At 40.1% G+C, this 21720-nt stretch overlaps 1 protein-coding gene across 1 annotated transcript in view; it reads left to right on the top strand.

The window, feature by feature from the left end:
* LOC125902109 (receptor-type tyrosine-protein phosphatase N2-like) overlaps positions 1-21720 on the top strand; it is a 294836-nt gene that overhangs the window by 15542 nt on the left and 257574 nt on the right. The window contains exon 2 of the mRNA XM_049598248.1: positions 7574-7624. Coding sequence (XP_049454205.1) covers positions 7574-7624 — 51 coding nt within the window. The remainder of the gene's footprint in view (positions 1-7573; positions 7625-21720) is intronic.

The following is a 21720-nucleotide window of genomic DNA, read 5'->3' on the forward strand; positions in this document are numbered from 1 at the left end:
AGCGGCGCTGCTCATTCATGATTACCGCCAGTGACGCAACTGGAATGGTGTTGCTGCTCCCCCATGTAGCCCTGATGAGTAAGTGGCTTCATTTTGAGCCACAAAACCCCTTTAGCACTGGTAACCATGTTAGCATCACTGCCTGTGCTGACAATGCTAACTGTGCTAATGGAGCTAACAATGCTAAAGGGGGGTTGTGGCTCAATTTTGAGACACTTACTCATGGTGGGTGACCTTGGGGGAGACCGAGGGATGGGCACAGTTTTACCAAAGCAACACTTAAGGGTTGGGATGGCATTGGCAAATACGCAGCCCCACTAGCTTGTTCCCACCAGACCCAAGATGATGCTTAGTGCAGTAAACTGAAGAATAGCAAAATTAATATACAACTGTAACTGGTCAAAAATATTCTCAGCAGTTAATCGATTTATGGTTAACCATTAAAAAAATCTCCTCTCCTCAGCTCATTGCTACATTCCTACCTCCTACCAGTTTCAAAATAAAATGTTTCATAAATTAACAACCCTGACCCTTGACCTCTTTTCTTATCTTAACCTGTTTAGAAATGGCAATGGTTGAGTACTATTGATTTCTTAACCCTAAAATACTTAATAATTGTTTTCTCCTTTTTTAAAAATCTTTCTTTATTTCTCTCTTTTAATTGATTCATTAATTGGTTGAGTTATTGTTTGACATTTAGGGCTGACATATGTTTGGGAGTTCTTCTCAATACAAAAATAGTAATTATTCGGCTGCACCGGTATCTCACCGGGTAGAGCACTTACTATTGAGGCCAAGTCAAGTGTAATTTCAAATTAGTCAGTCATGGATATAGTCCCCTACCCTTACCATAGTCCATGTCATATTAAGTGAATACAGAACAGGGGAAGATCTTTTTAAGGTTCTCATTATGTGCTATATAACGCTGGGGAACATAGGACCCTTGGAATGACCTTGTTAGGATTCGTCAGCTTGCTACAGCTGATAAAATCTACTAGTGACTGTCATAAGTTCAGCCATCAAAGTGGACAGTTTTCAGCTAGAAATGAGAGGCCTACTTTGTTTACTTTTGTGTAAAAATGTTGTGCAGTTGTCAGTACAGAAAAACATACGGCCATCTGTTGTTCAGACCAAAGAAAAGGAAGCAGTACTGTGGGTGTGATCACCTCCCAAAGGCCTCAGAAGCATGTTTTCAACAGAAAAGTCATCGGCTGGAGGAATCTGAGCGGCAGAGGTGGATGAATAATGAGCTCTACCCTGCTGTAGACAAACTGCTGATGCTGAGGTTCCTGCAATTTGTTCTATTTGAGTTTCTCTGTGTATAAGCAGTCTTTGTTGTTGACTCCCAGATGCGAATGTGTTTTTGAACATATAGAGAATGTATGTTTTTCAAACGCTTCACTGGAGAAAAAAACTTATGACACCACAAACAGAAGCTCACAGTGTTCCATGTGGAGGGTGATGATGGGAGAGAGATGAGGGGCGCCAATCGCTGCCACTCTTTGATCCCTGTAAGGTAAAGAGACACTCAGTGAAAAACAAGTGTTGCCATGGTTACAGCATCCCGTTGTTTTGTCAGTGTGAGCTGATGCTCTGGCTCCCTGCCTGTTACAGTCCCTGGAGAATTTCCCTAGTGTGTGTGTGTGTGTGTGTGTGTGTGTGTGTGTGTGTGTGTGTGTGTTATGAATGCAATTGATTGTTATTATAAGTATTTACATGTTTAGCTAGATAAACATCTTAAACTGATCATTTATTTATGCCAGAAGTGTTAAAAAAGGCATCAGTTGTCGCAGTCCTTGTAGTAATATGGAAGTACTTCTGAGAGTATCAAAGTAGTTGTAGTACTAGTATACAAACAGAAGTCAAATATTGGTACAGTAGAGGTGGTAGCTGTAATAGTAGTTGCCTAATAGCATTAGACATAGTGGTGATTTCAGTAATAGCCATAACAGTGGTAGCACAGGCAGTAGTATAAGTAGTAGCTTACCTTAGCAGTAGCAGTTAAGTAGTAGTAGTTGTGATCTTAGTTCTATTGGGCATCAACGTAGTGTTTATGTGTCTATCATTGAAAAAATGGACTTGATATGTAAATAAACGCTTTAGGTCGTGGCTATGTCAGTGAGAACTGAGATGCAAGTCTGCATGGAGTCGGTACAGAGAGCTGCATGCATGCAAAGATTAACATGAGAGAGCATATTGTTTGCGTAAGATGTGCGAGTAAAAAACACATCTGATATGCTTGTTGTCTTGACACGGAGGGCCGAAAGCGGTACAAAGTATGGTAATGCAGACAATGCTCACTGCAATATTTGTTTTTTCCTTTTTTCAAAGATTGTTTTTTGGCATTTTTTGCCTTTACTAGATAGGAAAGTCTAGCATGAAGAAGAGGGGATGACATGCAGCAGGGGGCAAGGATTGGAATTGAAGCCACGACCACTGTGGCAAGGTCATAGTCTTTTGTACATGGGCTACCCGTGCTACCAGGTGAACTAGTGGGCTCCTTCATTGCAATATTTGTAATGTGAAATGTAAAGCTGGCCAGGGCAACATGTCAACCCAGAGAAAAAATTAATATGTTCTAAATAAAGAACAAATGTGAAGTTCAGAGTATAGTATACAGAAAAGAGGTTTCTTTGGGTACGAGTACCACAATTCCAGGCACCAGTACCGGTATCACTTCAAAGAACTAGTTTGAGTAGATAGTAGTAGTTTTAGGAGAAGTGAGAGGTAGAAGTGATAAAAGATTACTATATGTAGTGGAAGTACAGCTGCTGGATTAGGTGCAAATTCACCTCTTGGGCACTGAGAAAATACTACTACTAATTTTACACTGGGTTTAGTAAAGTAATTCTCCTTCTTCTTCTTCTTCTTCTTCTTCTTCTTCTTCTTCAAGTCTTAGTAGAAGTAGTAGAAGCACAAGAACATCAATAGATGAATTAAATATGATTAGTAGTTTTAGTGTTGGTAGATGTACTAGTCAGAGTAGAAGTAGCAGTAGTATTAGTCATATGAGTCGTAGAAGTAGTTGAAGCAGATTAGTAGATGTAGCGGTAGTCTTGCAGAAGATGTAGTAGTGGTCGTAGAGTTAGTGTAGCAGATATAGGTGTAGTAGTAGTAGCATAAGGAAATTAAGATAAATGTTTAGGCTCAGTTGAACTCAGGCTAACCCCTGCGACCTTCATCAAGAGCCACAATCAGACATTAACAGTTCTTTGCGCTGGAGGGCTTTTATTGTGTAGCAGCTGCTGGTAGCACACATTGCAGATGGCTTGCACCTGTTTGTAGTAATTGTTTTCTGTTTCTCTTATTCTTCAGCAGAGCTTTTGTCTCTGTAATGCAGTGTGATAAGCTTTTTTTTTTTTCAGATTTTCTGGATAGCTGGTAACCAAAGTGGGCAAACCAGAGATACTCCCCAGGTGTTATGAATGCATCATCAATAAATTTATGTATTGATGCTACAGGTACATACGCTATAAACCCCTGGGACAAACAGTCATTCCCATTCCCTAAATGTACTGCAGGTCCAGAAATGTCTGTTAAACAGTGTGTAGTACTGTGTGTGTTTGTGCCATGGAGTGGCAGACAGACAGAGTGTGAAGACGTGTTATACGCTGCCAGATCTCCTGTAAGTGGAACAGAATAAAATATGGCTCTCTCCTCTCCTCTCCTCTCCTCTCCTCTCCTGGAGGAGCACTGAAGGAGCCAGTTCCGCCTAATTCTAGTGTTAACTCGGGATAAATGCAAGGATTTACTGTTCACAAGAGATGTCTTATTGGGCTTTAACATAGATAAATATAAATATTAAGTCTTAGAATAGAAGGGTCAAAACTATGTCACGGGGTAAAAACACATTTTCTTTAACATAAGGATTGGGGTTATGTTTAAAGTGTTGGTTTAACCTAATGATGTGTTCTCACTCACCTCTATGGCATTTTGCCGTACAGCTGGATTTTTGTTCATCCAGGTTTTAAGATATTTGTCTTTGAGATTATGGCCTCCACCCAAATATAGAGGACAACTGAATTTGTGTTTGATGTACTCATTTTTTAAAACTTAAACATTAATGAGTCTTTTTAGAAACAGTGTCCCAGTTACTCTGATAATCCACAGAGCACACATTTAAAGGAATACTTCACCCCTAAATGACTATTTGTATATTATTGACTCATCCCATGTTATGTTGAGTTGGTAAAGAAAACTTAGTTCTTCATGGTCTCCTGTCGGGTAGACTCACAAGTCAGTCTTTAGACGCTTTGCTTAACTAAAGACTGATGTCTTTCTCCCTGATTTTGTGTTTAGATGGGCGGATACAATTTCAGAGATTAAAAAAACTCCCTACGTTGCAGATGTAGTAAATCTGCAGGGGGGTCCTTCGGTGGCTCCCTGAACTCTTGTGCTCATAAACACAGTCCGACTGCGTTAAAAGTTTCAAACAAAGTTGCTGTAAGTCCTTCATTTCCACAATCTTGTGGACTGAGCTAGGGCTGTACCCAAATAATCGGATATTTGAATATTCGTTTCTATGAAAATTTGGTATTCGATATTCGTTTTCGTTTTATTTACTTATTTTTTATTTTTTTTATTATTATTTATTTACATTTTTTTGGTGCTAAATTTAGTCTTTTTGTTGTTGGTAAATGTGGGTTATCAATTAAATTGCATTGTTAAAAATGTGAAAATATAGTATCACCTACCAACGGAGCCTGTGCACGGCACACTTGAGCGCATCCGTCTGAGGCTGTGGATCAATGCCAAGTTTTACCACTTTACAGGGTCCAACGTTAAGGTTTCTACTTGCCCTGCCGGGCAAGTACTTCTCAAATCTACTTGCCCCATCTAAATTCTTACTTGCCCTGCCTAAGAGGTTCTTTTTCTGGCTGTGTGGTACATATTTTTGCTCATGACTTATATCTTACGTCAGCAGAGACGCTCAGCCAATGGAGGCAGCAGCACATAAAAAAGCAGCACACTGCAACTGGCCCCTCCGAGGACAGAAACAGGAGAGGAAATATACGATTACAGGCCTGGAATTAATCATTTTTTGTGGCCTTTGATAAATCCAAATTTATTGGGGCATCACGGCTGAAATGTGGGGCACCAAGGCCAAAACCAATGGCGCAATAACAATATGTGCTAACTACATTGAATGAAGACAAAACAATATATGTGTTGAAAAACAGTCCTGAGTTTTTAAAATTGGGTGTGCATGACTGGGGATATGTCTTGTTTCTTGCTGTTTTGATTCATGTCCCTTATTTTTTAAGTCTTTGAAATCTCTTTATTCTGTTGTTATCTCCTAGTTATTAAGAAATTATTATTAGAAGAAAATTCTTTATTGTCCTTTCTCAGCACATAACATACATTGAAACAAAATTTGACCTCTGCATTTGACCCATCCTACTGTATACACTGGGAGCAGTGGGCAGCCGCAGTGCAGCGTCCAGGAACCAACTCCAGTTCTTTTGCCAGTGCCAGTGGTCAGGGTCACTGACAGGAGTATTCACCTAACATAGCCTACATATCTTTAATTATATAATTATTTATATGTCTCTATGTATATTTTTACATAAATCCCCAATATTTAATTTGCCTTTAAAAAAATCCTCTTCCTTCATTTAATTTGACAATGTTTATTGTATTGTATTATATGTATTAATTCTCTACAGGATCTTGTATGTTCTTTAATGTGTGTTCAATTTATTAAAAGAAAAAAAAAAACAAAAATCGTTTTGGTGAACCCTGCAGCAAAGTGAGCCCTCTTCCTCAGAGAGGATCTTTGCCTCCCAGTTTTTTCCTGGCGACAGAGCAGAGTGAACTGTCTGTCTTCTCAGATGAGAGCAGGCAGCATGCTGTTCTTATCTATCGCTCTGTTCTTCGTGTCCGCTTTTAAAACATCTTTTGCTGGCGATTTAACAGTCACTAGAAGCACATTATGACCCTTTGCAAAAGTTTCTGTGTGGTACCTGTGTTGTACATGAGCTAACGTTAGCGAGTAAGGACTGAGAGGCTGTCCGGTATGTGTGTGTGTGTGTCCAAGTCGGTGCTGCTTGCCCGATCGGGAATGTCTGCGTAGGGTCTGCTGGCCCGCCAGCTATTTTTACTTGCCCCGGGCATTCGGGCAACCGTTAATGTTGGACCCTGCTTTATCACTATTCCCTCTAACTTGTAGCTGTTTTTTTGTTATCTTTTGAATTTAATATGAATTATGGAACTGGTTTGTTTCCCCCGTTTTGTACAATACATTATTGTTTAAAGTTTCAACAAGTTTATTTTTGAGTGCGTGACACTAATGTGTTTTGAAAACGGCCGCGGACTGTCACCTGCTAAACGCATCAATACATTCGGATGCCATGACAGTAATAGCCAATAATGTCAAAATATCATTTACAGACCGATTTAACAGACAATCACTGCTGCCTGGCCCGCAGGTCCATTTGCGGGTCCCGCGGGTCCCGCTGCTTACGGGTCGACCCGCGCATCACAACTCAGCTCAGTCTATAAATGCTGCACACAACAGTAGACATTATATTCTATTCAGGCCAGCAGAACCAGCAGCGCATCGGCTCTACAGTGCACGGCACTGCTGATTAACCATTTTATTGCAGCACAGAGTGTCTGCCAGCAACCAATTACTTGCAGAGGCTTCCTACAACTTGTTTCAGCGGTTCCGATTTAATCAGAAGACAAATTAAACAGGATGACTAGCCAATGTGAAAATCAAAAGAAAGCACAGAATAATGTACTGAAGGAGACTGTTGTGACATTTTTTTGTGGTTTGAGAGCAAAGATCCGGTCGCTTCTGTGCAAAACTCAGCAATACAATTAGGTCCGAAAAAACCCGGAGGAGTGCTTTGCAAGGAGTCTTTGAAAGGAGCCGAGCCTGGCATAAAACCGGAGAGAGCAGGCAGCATGGCCACAGCACCACCACACACTTTAGAAAGGAGTGTTACCAGACTATCAGAATGCCGAGATCTCTGATTGCCTGGTGGCAAGACTACCAGTCGGCAGAACGAAGAATCCAAAAGCAGAGAAAATCCTGATGAATTGAAGTCACAGGGGTCCGCATTTAACAACAGCAAAATTATATCAAAACATCTGTTGACAAACTCTCAGACGAGTCTGGCTTTGAAGAAAGCATAGATACGTTTCACTCTGCTGTAAACAGAGCTTTTGATATGATTTTGCTGTTGATAAACGCAGCCTTGTTTACTTTAATTTATCAAGAATTTTCTCTGTTTTCTTCTTTCATCCTTGAGGAATGCAAAGTTTTCCCCACCTATTCATTCCATCGCAGGGTGAGGATCTGATGTACAAATGATGATTTTGGGGGTGAAGTACTCCTATAAGAGAGATAGTCGCTTTGGTCACACTAACAGTCAGCCTCATCAGACTGAGGACACACCTGGATTAATTTACACCCATAATACAAACTCTACACCTTACCCTCTCCCTCTGATTACTTATACTGTGCATGTATATTATTTATTTCATGACAGTATATAAATGTCTGTGTGAGCAGGTTATGTGTCAGCCTACTAACCAGTTGGTTGTCATTTTGTTTCTCTCCAAACAGGTTGCCTGTTTGAGAACGAGCTGTGTTCACCATATGAGATCTGTGTAAACGGTAAGAACACACACACGCAAACATGAGAATCTTTATTTGACCACATAAGAAGCATAGCATATTTTCAACACCTGTGCCACACAGCCAGGTTACGTGTTGCAGCTGAGATGGATCTAAGCATTTATAGCTTTCTAGCTCTGATGTTTTTGGTAAGACTTCCAACTGTAACCCACCAACAGCCTGTTTGTGAACAAGATTGCCACATATTAGAAACTCTGATTTTCAACCAGATCCTGATCAGGTTATGAAAAAAAAGCTTTATTAACCCCTTGAACATTCTCTTTATTTTGAAATTGGGCGTCCAAGAGGTTTGTGTAAGCCATGAAACTTGCTCTTTTTGTAAAGAAAGCTCAAATAAAGAACATGTTAATGATCTGGGAGTGGTCGAATGTAATGTCTGGGGAATCTCCTCCCGCTTAGATCTTGAATTTGTACTTGTTACTTGTGGACCAAACCACTGCTTGTTTAAAGGCAGATCACAGAGTACACGTACAACAAAAGGGTCCAAAACATATTCAGTCTCTGCTGCGTTAAAGATCGCAGTCACAAGAGGCGAGACATTTGCTAAATGAGCATGTAAGCGTGTGCGAATGAGCACAAATGAGCATAGATATTAATTTTACATTCACACTAGCCTCTTCAGAATCAACTGCTGGGCTTTGTAATTACACTCTCACAAACATATAAATATGAAGCCACACTCTCGCTGCCTTACTCTTCCCTCGCGGCTTCTCTGGCATCAAGAGAAAGGGAACCCCTGCTGAGAATCAACCCAGAATCAAAAAAAGCTCAAAACATGAAAGTTGTTCACAGAAAATAATCTGCATATATTTTGGAATCCTGGAAACAGTTTCATCTGTGAATCCGCTGGGTCAGGCTGATGATAACCGAGTTACTCTCCAGAATTCGCACTCTGTCTGTTCTGAGCTTACCTTTTGTTTTCTGTTTTTTTCATTGGTTTACCGGGAAGTCGTGCAGGGCAGGCTTCACTTATCAACATCTCTGCAGGGTTTAAAGCAAAGACAGAGAGCCAGCAGTGATAAGAGAATATTAGAATCTGTTGTATAATCTCATTAAGCATGTGAATGGTCTGTTAGGAGGTGCAGGTGGCCGTGCTGTCGGGTACACGGCTGACCGACTGTGTTTCTGACCTGCTTCCTTACGTGTGTTTACTTCAGCAGGGTGTGTTTGTTCTAAATTCATTAGTTCAGCCGTTTCCTGTGTGCTCGCTGTCCTTTTGAAATGTGCCCCATAATCTAATTCTGACAGAGGCAGTGGGGATGAAAAAAACAAAAACTAAATGATGTCTAGTTCTGTGAGAAAATCATTATGTCAGCCGTGAGTTTTATTTTTAGCCGAGCTCAGACGGGCTCTCCGTCTGTGTTGTGACTGCCTCAGGTGACCTTGTTTCGCTTTGATAAAAAAAAAGTGTCAACTGCTTTTATGTGGATAGTTTGTCTGTTTTATTTCATTGCTGATAGATTTGTCTTTGCTCTGCTGGTCACACCCATATCTTCTGCCCCCGTTATACAACTGCATATAAATATTATTTATTTCTGTGATTCTAAAAATCTTACAAAGGTGATCTCTACAGGAAAAATGAGAGAAGGACATTGCAAATATGAAATCCAAACTACACTGCATTCAGCACTGTAGCACTATAGCTGCCATTGAAAGCACTAAGGTCACCTCCTGCATATTTTTTTCTGGTAACATTCAGGCTTCAATAACCTGAGAAGCTGTTTCCCATGATGGACATTTTTTGAGGCCTATTCTCAATACATTTTTTGATTCAGTATATCTGAAATGAGGCTGTTGGTATACCAGAATTATATTTCTGGCTATGTAGAGCATTTAGACCGGGGATACTCAACTTGCTTCACCCAGAGGCCACTTTTGCAAAATGACTGGAGGTCAGGGGCCAATAAATAAAGATTAATAATGTATATATCAGATAAAATGTATGCTTGCTGTCTTCACTCATCTTTGCCAAGACGCAAATACAGTCGCAGCAGCCCTGCACAAGTCAGGTTTATGCAGGGGTGTTTCTAGGATTTGAGGACATTAGGGGCTTAGCCTGGACCTCTGTCGGGGGGGGGGGGGACGATTGGTCAGGATGTATTCTGACCCCTCACACATACAGGTATACGCACATACACTGCAGTTGCCAGTTTATTAGGTACACCCTGTTAAAATGAAATCAGATTAAGAAAGTCCTGCAATAAAGCGTACCTTCATGAACGCTATAATGTAAAGGGAGGTGTTTGTGTTATTTAGCCTAGCCTCACTGATATAAACCTGGTGGACAAAATAATAGAAACACCTTGCAGTATGATACAATATAATTCAACAGCAGCACACACTACATTGTTCGGAATGGTCATACAGTTGAATCGACACTTATTAAAAAGGTTAAGTTATATCTCGTTATATTAGATTTAATTAGGTTTACATTATAAATTGGCAACTGAGTGTATATCTATCTATCTATATAGAGATATAGATATAGATATAGATACAGTATACGGTATTAGCAAGTTTTCTGATTATTTGTGGAGATGACGAATACACCATGATGGTACACACAAGTCACTTTTTGGTTCTGTTCAAGATTTAAACATTCAAAGCACCCAAACATTAACATCCTGATCGGCACATTAGGTAACAGCATCTAATGTATGTGTTAGCATATTGGATGGCATTTCTATTCACAACCCCTACAACGGTGGAGCAACGCTGATACACCGTCCTTATCTTACACACAACTCTCTCAGTTGCTGTCATAGCTGACTGAGAACCCGCTGACTTGCATACCAATCTGCTTGATGCTAACCTCAGCATATGTTGCTAACAGTGTACAGCTAGAAGTTTACAGGCAAAAGTCGCGCCTGTAAACTCTGGTTGCACATAGCATGCATCAGTCTACATACTGTGTGTTCCGCATGTGGCTGCATGCACTGGGCTGTGACACTTTTACTGTGACAGTTTGGCATGAATACACAAACCGTTACAGCCCATATGGCAAATGATTTTCACAACATAGTAAAATATAGCATTGTAGAAACAGAAAAATCAAGCTCATATACTACAATAATGTAATGTAAGCAAGTTGACTAATCGTAAGCTAGTTAACGCCGTATCTATGTGTAACTTTCAACCAAAGATCACCCTTCAAATGCGATATCTGAGGTAGATGTTGTCGGACCACACGACCTCCTGAAAAATGTGGAGATGTGTTGCCAACGTTGAGAAATGTATAGCAGGCTGTGGGAAGTGATCAGCTTCTATTTACTGTAGTGAGCAATAGCAACAGGAAGTGAGATGAAACAGGACAGGCTGTTCTCATGTGCTGTTCGTATGTATAGCTACAAAAAGTAATGCATGTAATCAGGAAGGCTGCAATCACATGACCAATACCCTGACAAGAGTAAAGAAGTAGTATAAAGAGCGAAAGTCTATCTAAGAAGGGTTTGGGTGGTGAATGGGTCAAACAACACAGGACTCAGGAGACCAGTGTCCCGTGTGAAATAAAGTGAACATTGAGTTATTTTAGGTCCGTTGTCACCATGTTTCTTTTCCTAAACCTAACCTAAGTAACTTAACGTCAGACATAACTTTACGTTAAGTACATAACATGACGACACCCAACAATGTTTGTTGTCCTTTACCTAACCTACTTAGCTTTACTTTCCTAAACCTAATCTGTTTAACACTACGTGACGTGAGGACGCCCAACTTTATCTCTTTTCCTAAAGCTAATCTACGTAACCTTAATTCCTAAGCCTAACCTATGTAACTTTATGTTAAGGTGTAACGTGATGATGCCATTCGAGGGGGTTTTATTCGTAAGATATTATCAGGACTGTTGTATAAAGGTATGTCAAACAGGATCAAGCCGAAAAAGTTGCGGGCAGCAGAAGGTCAATCCTGTCTAACTTGATTCAAGTCAAGTGGTGGGCTTTTTTTGCCCTCATAAATGTTTCCTTTTCACCTAACCTGCTAATCATTGTGAAATACAAGTATTAAAATGATTCCGTCTGTCCCTGGCAGTGTTGGTTGTTTTGGTGGAGCTACTCTTCCGCTCGGCTACACTCTCTGTCCAAGTTTTAGAGAGCATGAAAAGCTCCCCTTGAGTGAGTCAGGTGAGGCGAGGCTGCGCCGACAGCTGGATCTCACAGTGGAAAAGCTATGGTGGCTGCACCACCAGCCATTGTTCTCACCCTCCGTGTGTCCGACCTGCTTCAATAGCTGCTGTCAAACTGGCCCTCGCAGACAATGCCAGTCCGTTGTGCTGGTGATTGGCAGCTCAGACTCTATCAGGACACACAGCAGCTCTGATTGCCTGAGCTGGCTATAATCTCTTGGCGGACAAAAAACAATGAGTAATGTTGGTATTGTTCAGCACAGGACATTCTCTCTCTTTCTACCTTTTTTTCTCCCACAACAAAGGGAGAGTGTGACAACTAGAAAAATATCTCAATACCCTGAGGAAACAAGTAGTTCTTTTACCTTGGCATTGGAAGACAGTTACACGCTTTTTACACTTGACAACGTCTCCTGGATGAACACTGAGGGTATTATTCAGAAAATATGAATAACTCGCCTGGAGATTTTGGAGAATTTAACAGTCTTTTACAAAGTAATGCAACACTGAATAGCTTAAAGACTATAGAGCAACTGCTGCTACACTCCTCTTTGTTGGTTCAAACAACTGTGTTACCTTCAGGGTATGCCCAGATCAGTGCATCACAGTAGGGGCATCCACAAGCTGATGCTGTAGAAAGGAGGAAAACAAAGAAAAAGGACAGACGGCATAACCACAAAGGTAGTCCTGTGGCTAAACAGCATTTTTTTTTTTTTTATTGTAGTGTCTTTAAGCCATCTTTCACAGTTGAATTAACTCCCTAAATACATGAATAAAAATGATACATGCTGTTTAAATGTGTTCTTGTAGAAAAATTGGGAGCTTTAAATATTATTGTTGTGCTTGTTTTACTAATGTACATATACCTATATGCAATCCATGCACCTTGTTGCATAAATATGATTTTTTAGTTGTATGTCTGCATTGTCACTTCATCATTTAATTACCATTTAATCACCAGTAAATACATAAAGTTACCCTTCCTGTCAGCCTTACACCAAAAGACTTTTCAAGGGATTTCACGGTTGCAGACAGATTTCCAGTATCATGGTAAAATCATGAGTTTTCCCTCAGTTGGTGCGTTCGCTGGTGACTTTGACCGTTTGGTGTAAGGCGGTCAGAAAACTCAGTCTACACAGTTAAGTTTTTAATCTTGGCTTATGCAAATATTGAAGTTTAATGGCGTGAACATGTCAACAACCAGTAAGTGCGCTATCTACATCGCCAAACAGGAATCAGCAAACTCGATAGACAGTAAACATGGAGGGGCCCAAGAATGTGAACAAATCTCGGTTCTCTTGGACTGTGGAAAAGAAGGACAAACTGGAGGGGTTATGAAGTGAACAAGAATTGGTGTTTAAATTGGTGTGTATCTGATGCACCAACCAGCACTTACTTTAAAATTTCATCTCACATTCCCACAGTCTCCTCCCACTAAAACAGCACATCTAACCAATGGAAGATAATGGCGAGTTGAGGTGACAAAATCTAAAAGGCAAAGTTTGTATGCAAATACAGTTTGTCTTTATGGATTATACTGATGCCGAATTGACAAGGATACTGTTGACGTATGATGCCTTTTGTTTTGTGTCCCTAGTGTTATATGCTTTTGAGGACACAGAGGGTGTCAGACCTTAGTCTTTGTAAAGTCTTTTCAAGGCTTCTAGTGTATGGTAGGCATTAGGCATTTCAAATCAGTCCATACATAGTACTTATTTTCTCTCACACTGTGGGGCAAGAGAAGACAAATGAATGAATAAAACCACAATCATAATCAGACCAGTCATTTCCCATCTAGTATTTTCAATTTCCACTCATGCCAACTGTATGAATGAAATTATGACTATCTAGCAAAACGCATTAGATACAGCATGTGAGCAAATAGGAACTAAACAAGAGTCCCAACTTCACGCCTTGTTGTTTCATGCTTGCGCACCAGCCACCATTATGACACAGCAGAATTCTGTAATAGATTATGAAACTGATGAGAAAACGTATTATTGCATTTGCTGTGAGAAGAGGGGCCGAGTGTCACTTGTGCTCATGATTGTTGTTAATTAAAGCTTCAAGGAAAAACTGCAGCCTGTGTGATAACAGAAAACACACATTTTTATTGCTTATAATGCATTCTTTAAATATAAGCATTGTGCATGTGCTTTAAAATGATTTCGCATAGCCATAGTATTATCATGTATATTGTATGCCCCCACACTGTACAGCATGACCTCATTTTTCCAATCCCTTTCCCACCATGACGCTATTTCATACCCACCAACACTAGCACCCCTCCACCCTATAGCTTCAAAATAAAATGTTTACCTCCATATCATTACGTGTCACATATCAGATAAGCATTGTGGCTATTTTCATAACAGTCCTGTCATGTTAAGTCATTACAGTCCAGTCACATAACCATGTCTGCAGGACAAAAGCCGTTGCTCTAACAGGTAAATTGACAGACAGCGATGTTATATATTTTATGTCTTAAATGTGCTTTTGACAAACCTCCTTAAACAGATAACATCATGACCCTCACCCTCAGACAAATTTACCTCCAGCATAAAGTGACGTCCCAGGATTGATGCAATAATCGATGATTCATTGGGGAGCGATAAGGGTGTCCACCGACCCCTGTGGACTTTTTGCTATTTTAAAGCGTATCATCCCGACATGTCTTGGTACAAAAGGAGAAAGGGCAGGCCAGCTGCGTGGAGAGACGCTGCTCCATCAGTGACTTGACATTTTCATTGTGACTGTCATCTCAGCAGACGGAGCGGTGCCACATTTAGAGCCGGTCGCATTGAACTCCTACAAGGGTCGGCTTTATCACACTGCAAAAAGTGCTCCTTAAAATCATCAACATATGTGGAAGTGAGTTTTAAAAATTATGTTTTATCTAATGGATAAAAAGTAGCAGCTTACATTTTGACTTGTATTTGCTACAGTTTTACCTGCTTTCAGCAATCTATTGATACTATTTTGATAGCAGGTCATTTCAGGTAAGTCCAGTGGATTGAATTGAATGTCAGCACTTAATAAACAACTGTCTATCCAGACGGACGTTTTTTGCAGTGTAGGAACCTCTGCTGACTTTAATTTTTAGCCCCAGCATACAGCTGAGTCTGGCCAAAGAGATAAGGATGACTGCCTGTCAGTTATACTTATACATACTCCCCTCCTGTGTTTTTATTTGCTTTTACTAGGTTTGCAACTAAAAATCATTTTTAATTACATCTGCGCAGATTGCTTTTTGATTAATTGGTTAATCGTTTTATCTATAAAAACACAAATGTAAATAGTAAAAATTGCCCAATGTGATGTTCCACAGCCCAAGGTGATGCCCTCAGTGTCTTGTTTTGTCCAACCACAGTCCAATACCCAAATATATTCATTTTATTATCATGTATGACCCAGAAAAAAATTCAAAAAAGAAAAATTCCATTCTTCAAGTTCAAGTTACTGTTTAATTTTCTGTTGATTAATCCATTGAATGTTTTTTTAATGCCATTAATTTTCCCAAGAATATCATAAACTATCTAGATATTAAAAGGGATCTCTTATACTCATTTTAAGGTTAAAGGGCCAGTGTGTAATATTTGGCATGGTTTATTGTCAATCTGAATCTGAATCTGAATATTCTGCCCATTAATATGTTTATACAAGTGTATAATCGCTATAAAATAAAATTCGTTTGGTTTTCGTAGCCTTATAATTATGTTTTTATATACATATATAGCAAGGGTCTTCCTTTAGAGAGGTTGCCATCTTGCGCTGCCATGTATGTACGGCAGACCGAGCGGACAATCCAGCCAGCCAGAGAACGTGTTTCGCGTGTATAAATGAACCAACAAAGACAGCGGAAGGAAGGAAGAAGGAGGAGGAAACAGCAGAGAGTGTTAGTAGTTCGTCGATAGAGAGTAGTGAAAAGTTTTTTTAGTTATAAAGTTTGTGAATGGACCACACTTACCACGCAACAGGAGAGGATGAACCCGAACCGTCATCTGCGAGGAAAAGAAGACGCAACTTCACTCCTTGTGATGCACTCTCTGCGGCGCTTTTCCTCCTGATGATATATCTCCCCAACGATGGTAGCAGTAGCACCGACTCCCATTCTGTGCATTCAGCCTCTCTTCTCGCCTGCTCAGCTAGGCTAAATAAACAGCTGAGCTCTGTTTACAGGCTACGCTGTCAGTCAGTGTACGGGCTGGAGATTGGTGGAGCAGAGAGGGGAGGGGGGTCCCCACTCGGTATGGTAAACGAGTATTTGTGTAAAGTTATGAAGTGTGTCTATTACGCTAGAAGAGTCAGAGTTTGGGACGGAGTCTTTTACCCCCTGGAGTGTTACCGGAGTTTCTGGAGTGCTCAAATAAACTGGCCTTTTTCCCGAACGCTCCTGGTCTCCTGCTCGTGAGGGATTCATTACAATATTGTAACATGGCTTGCATTTCTAAATAAACATCCACCTCGTCGCTAGATAGACCTACTCCTGAAAAACTCGTGCGCAAGGCTTTTTGTCCCTACGAGGCCACCGTCATTTACCTGACGGGAGGGGTGAGCGAGTGAGCCCTGCAATCTAGAATTTGACCACTGATGTCAATGATTTGGGGGTATATATTTTGGGTCCCCACCAGAACATATTTACATGCTTTAATGTCTTCATACAGTCTCTGTCTGAGATGCTCTGTTTTTAGCACCTTACTGTTGAAGCCCCCATTTAAAAAAAAAAAAAAAAAAAAAAAGCCAGTCTGCTTTGATTGGTCAACGTTTCTGGGTCTTTCGTATTTCGGATTCTCTGTACTGCTTGAAAATTGGTGTAACAGAGGCACTTTCTAGCATGAAAAATTAAGCTCCTAAACACAATCCAGCACAAATATGATCTGAATTTGGGGAGATATTACATGTTTCCCTGATGTTAGCATGTAGCTACATGTAGCATTGTACTTTTAGCTGGGAAACAACTATGTATAGCGGATCTTTCCCCCAACAACAATCACCAACAAAATCTTTTAAACACAACCGGAGATGTTACGTCAATAATACCACCAGTTACATGCAGCCTCATGTAACAGTGTAGACTAAAGACTTGCAGTTGCGAGCCTGAAGCAGATGACTATATAAAGATATCCATCACGAGCTGATGTGAGCTTGTCACAAAGTAGAAAAAGGATTGAATAGAGAGAACGGTCTGAAGCCTGATGTTTTCGCTCATAGGGATTACTTTTACATATGTTTACCTCAAAGTTTGAGCTTTGGCCATGTTTAACATGGACAGGCAAAATTTATATCTTGGATGATTGAACACATCCTAGGCAGTTATTATGTCACGTTCATTCAGTATTGTGGGTAATGCTTTTTGTAGACACTGCTTGAGATGGTTAGTACATCAAAGTAAACATAACATCAGCTTTTCTTGTTATCCATGTTTTGTAACACTTGTGCAGTAGAGCAGTAGAACGTGCAGATTAAGCTCAGACACTTGCTTATGATGTGGGATCACACATACTGTAGAAGACTGACATGACTGCATGGTACACCTCATTATTTTCTTGCAATTTTTTTGTAATGGTTTTGCACAGACTTAACATTGAGGTGTTGTTTTTGTGTTTACTGCAGATTTAACGTCAGGTGTGGCGATGGTGTGAGAAAAGATATCTGAAACAGGTGTCAGTGACACGTGTGTATAATGTTTCAGTCTTTTCTTAATACAACAATGTGTTTGTGTCAGTTTCATTCAATAGCGTAGGTTATGACCTTCATGTCATGTAGGTATTAATACGCAGTGATCAAATCTATCATGTTTTACCTCTCCTTTCACCTGCACGTATAATGCAAATTCTTGTGTCGTCATTTCTCTAAAAAAGTATTTATACGTCATTGATCAGCAGATTTCATAAATTACACTATGACAAGTCATAAAAAAGAGGTCTAATTAAATTAATACGAGAAAGAGATCATAGATCAAAAATAATGGAACTTTCTGTCCCTTCCAATTAAATGGGACAGATTTAGCACAAGCTCATTGTCTGTGTGTTTTCTGACGATCATTCAGCCGTGCAATAGATTAATCAGAGTTTTACCCCCAAATGACTTGATCTGCGCGGGATGTGATAGATCATATTTGCACTGTGAGTTTGCTCAGTGATGCTGCATCGGGGAGGCACCGAGGTTATCTGAGCTCTGCTAATGTTTTCAGACGGGAGGCGACCAGCGATGTGGAGAAAGCCCAATCAATCTGGCTTTCTGCTTTTGTTTGCATTGACAGTCTTTTAGAGTTGGTGAATTTCTTCTAATGAAACGCTGTCTTTTTGCTTGCTGGAGGTTTTCCTCTCTGAAGCACTGGATCTTCCTTGCTTCCTGTGGTTGTTTCTGTTGTTCAGTGTGATGAAAAAGACAAGAAAAGAGCTAAGGAGTGCTAATAATATTACTGATGTTATATAGAAAATGAATTATGCTTCATTACAAATGTATTATCATTGAATATATATTGGGCGGCACGGTGGTGTGGTGGTTAGCACTCTCGCCTCACAGCAAGAGAGTTGCCGGTTCGATCCCGGGCATGGGAGCCCTTCTGTGCGGAGTTTGCATGTTCTCCCCATGTCAGCGTGGGTTCTCTCCAGGCACTCCGGCTTCCTCCCACAGTCCAAAGACATGCAGATCGGGGACTAGGTTAATTGATAACTCTAAATTGTCCGTAGGTGTGAATGTGAGCGTGAATGGTTGTTTGTCTCTATGTGTCAGCCCTGCGATAGTCTGGTGACCTGTCCAGGGTGTACCCTGCCTCTCGCCCGATGTCAGCTGGGATAGGCTCCAGCCCCCCCGCGACCCTCAAGAGGATGAAGCGGTTAGAAGATGAATGAATGTAGATTTCGACATTTTAGTATGTTTTACGTCAAATTGAAGGTTTTTACATTTTCGCAATAGAGATGTGATGGGCGTGACATGTAACACAACAGTTTAGGCCTTTAGTATGACATATAACATAAACGTCTACAGTGCTTTTCAAACAATAACAATGGCATAACATGGCACTAACAGTCATTTACCGTCTCTGTTATATGGCAGCTGATCTCATCCTCTGCTTGGAGGGTAAGGAGCCCCTGGACCTTATTGAATTCCCAATTTAGCTGCTGTTCCTCTTCTTTGAGTTAGCCACTAACTGCTGTTAGCTGCTTTTTAAATCTCCTGGGAGAGAGTCGCACACATAACATGTTTGTCACACGACCCATCCATGGTCTAGTCCTGCAGGCTGACCTTTTAACACAGATATGAATTTGGCACTGATACTACTGCTGTTGGCTTGAAGGCGAGACAGCTCCGTCTCTCCCATTCAGCTGTTGTCCCTGTTATAAAGATCGGCAAGGCGGAATAATGACCTGACATTCCTGCTTTGAACAGGCAGTGTAAATGGAACTGGAATGGAACATTTTAGTGTTATGTTTAACATCAGTTTTAAGATTTTACATTTTTGCAAAATCAAGATGGAAAAAAATGCATATATTGACTTAAAAATGGGCAAAAAGTGGCCCGAAAATCCTGTTTTCCCTTTTCATAGAGCTTATTTACCGACATCTGTAGTGTACTAAAACAGTGTCTCCCAGTCTGGGTGTCCTGACACCAACAAGGATTCAAAATATATATCTTTAAGGGCCTTCTCCTTGTAAAAATACTGGAACATTTACCCTTTAAATGATTGAAGATCAGGCCTTTGTTTGAACTGGTCACAACTGGTAGAAATATACAGCTAGAAATGAGGGTAACAAGTAGACATAACTCTGTTTTAAGGGGTCACAAGTTTTTTTTTTGGCCATAGCACGTTAACAGGCATACAACCTAGACATATTATCACCTTACTAAGTTGAAAGGGCTGACGTGTTAGCATGTTAAGATTTGCACACACAACTGGTTAAATACACAGAAACTGCTTGTTCAGTGTTGTAGATCAAGCACACAAATTAAGAACAACATGGCCATAATTAGGTGTGTCACTCAATGTATTGATGCAGACATATTATCATCTTCATCTCCACACAGTATACAGCAGTACAGACAGCATGAGAACAGCAGTGTGGGGAAAAAAAGCATTGTAAACAAAAACAGTTCAGAAAAACTGTTGTTTTTTTGTGAAATATGAAAAAGTATTTATTTTAGTAAAAATATACTTTTTGAGTTCTAAGATTTCTCTCTGAATGTATAACCATAAGTCTTGTTGAAACATGTCTTCTGTCTTCTGCTCCACCACGGAGCCAATGTTGCCTGCCAGGTGTTGATTGGGTCCCCTGGCTTTACTGTCAGAGCTGTAATGGAGCTCATCTTGAAGAAGCTTGCTCAGCATGGAAACACTAATTTCCAGCAGAGAATATGGCCTCCAGTTACGCTTTAATTGGCATTAGTTAACTCAGCAAGCGGAGAGCTGAATTGAATTGTGTACTGTGGATAAGCGTTATTATTCCTGTGCTATATGGAGGATATAAAACATTATGACCCTCTGATTTTTGCATTAAATCAAAAGACCTGCGGGACCTCTCACAGAGAGAATTAGAGAAGAATTTTGTACTAACATGGATTCTGCAAACCTGCAGATGGGCGGATTTGAATATTATGAGAGTGAGCTGCCTGAATTAATACAAATGGACTGTTGTTGCCAGACCGTTGCAACGAATTTGGACCTAATGATACCTATATTAACCATATTACCCATAAAAGCACCAGCCACTATAAACAGACAACAAGAACTACTTCATATACTCATTTACTATTTACTGTTCTTGTCTGGTATGAAAGCTGCTGTTCTAATTATTGCATACTTCCACCATTTGAAATGATTGCATTTACATCTTTGTACTACTTGATTGCTCTTTCATATTTTATTTTGTATTACCTCGTCTATTTTATACTTATCCTTTTATACTGAAAAATGATGCAAATGTCACATTTTAAGAGTTGATAGACATACCATCTTCTCAGTGTCAGGTAAATCAAATGTGTTTGTTTTCTTTTCACTCACTGAGAATAAACAAAGTGGGATCACCTCTTGGGCGAGGTATGGCGGAGATATGGAAAATGGTAGCTGCCGGTAAAAATATTTCTTAAGCACAGTGCATCTTCTGGACAGAAAATCATCATCGACATGAATGAAGACAAAATCTGCTTTCACAGCACACTGGCATTACACAGTTATGTAAGAATACAGGAATGTCTGTAGTAATATCTTACATATTTGTGAATTAGAGTACATTTTAGGAACCTAAAACTGAGGGTATTATCTGTGCCATGTGGCCAACACGGAGTTTCAGAGAGCCGGGAATGAGAGGGTGGGCATGCAGGTGTGAGATCTGTGCAGAGCACCGGAACAAAAACACAGACACATTACCGACAGTATTATAATATCTTCCAAAACAAAAGTTTCACTCACAATGAGTCATGCAATGCCAATGTTTCATTTTCAACATGGATTTCTTGTTTACAATGTAGCATTATAGGGTGTGTCCCGTGGGTGCATTTATAATGAGTATACTGTGTCTGAGCAGATTTTAATGCGTCATGGACGCGGGGCACAAAACTAGTAACATCACTGCACAATGTTTCCGGGTATTTAATAAACTGATGGACTGCCAGGTTGCTTTAAAAATGCCAACACAAGGTATGAGGCTGACTTCCCAAGAAGAATGACAGCATCAATCATGCCCCCTAAAACAATGCGTTTACAACAGTGTGACGAAGCCCCCTTGCGGCCATATTTATAATAAATGGCGCAGAGCAGGAAGTCAGGTGTCATTATTGTAGCTAGACAAGGTCCATGGATGTCTTGTTGGATGGATGGGTCAACAAAATAACAAAACATCTGATTATTTTTATGAAAAAAGACTAAAATATTACTGATGGCACCTTTAAACCATAGACAACAAATTGTACATGAAACTAAATTTGTATAACTCATTAGGTGAATGTTCAG

This window comes from Epinephelus fuscoguttatus, linkage group LG15 (assembly GCF_011397635.1).
Source record: "Epinephelus fuscoguttatus linkage group LG15, E.fuscoguttatus.final_Chr_v1".
Lineage (NCBI taxonomy): Eukaryota > Metazoa > Chordata > Actinopteri > Perciformes > Serranidae > Epinephelus > Epinephelus fuscoguttatus.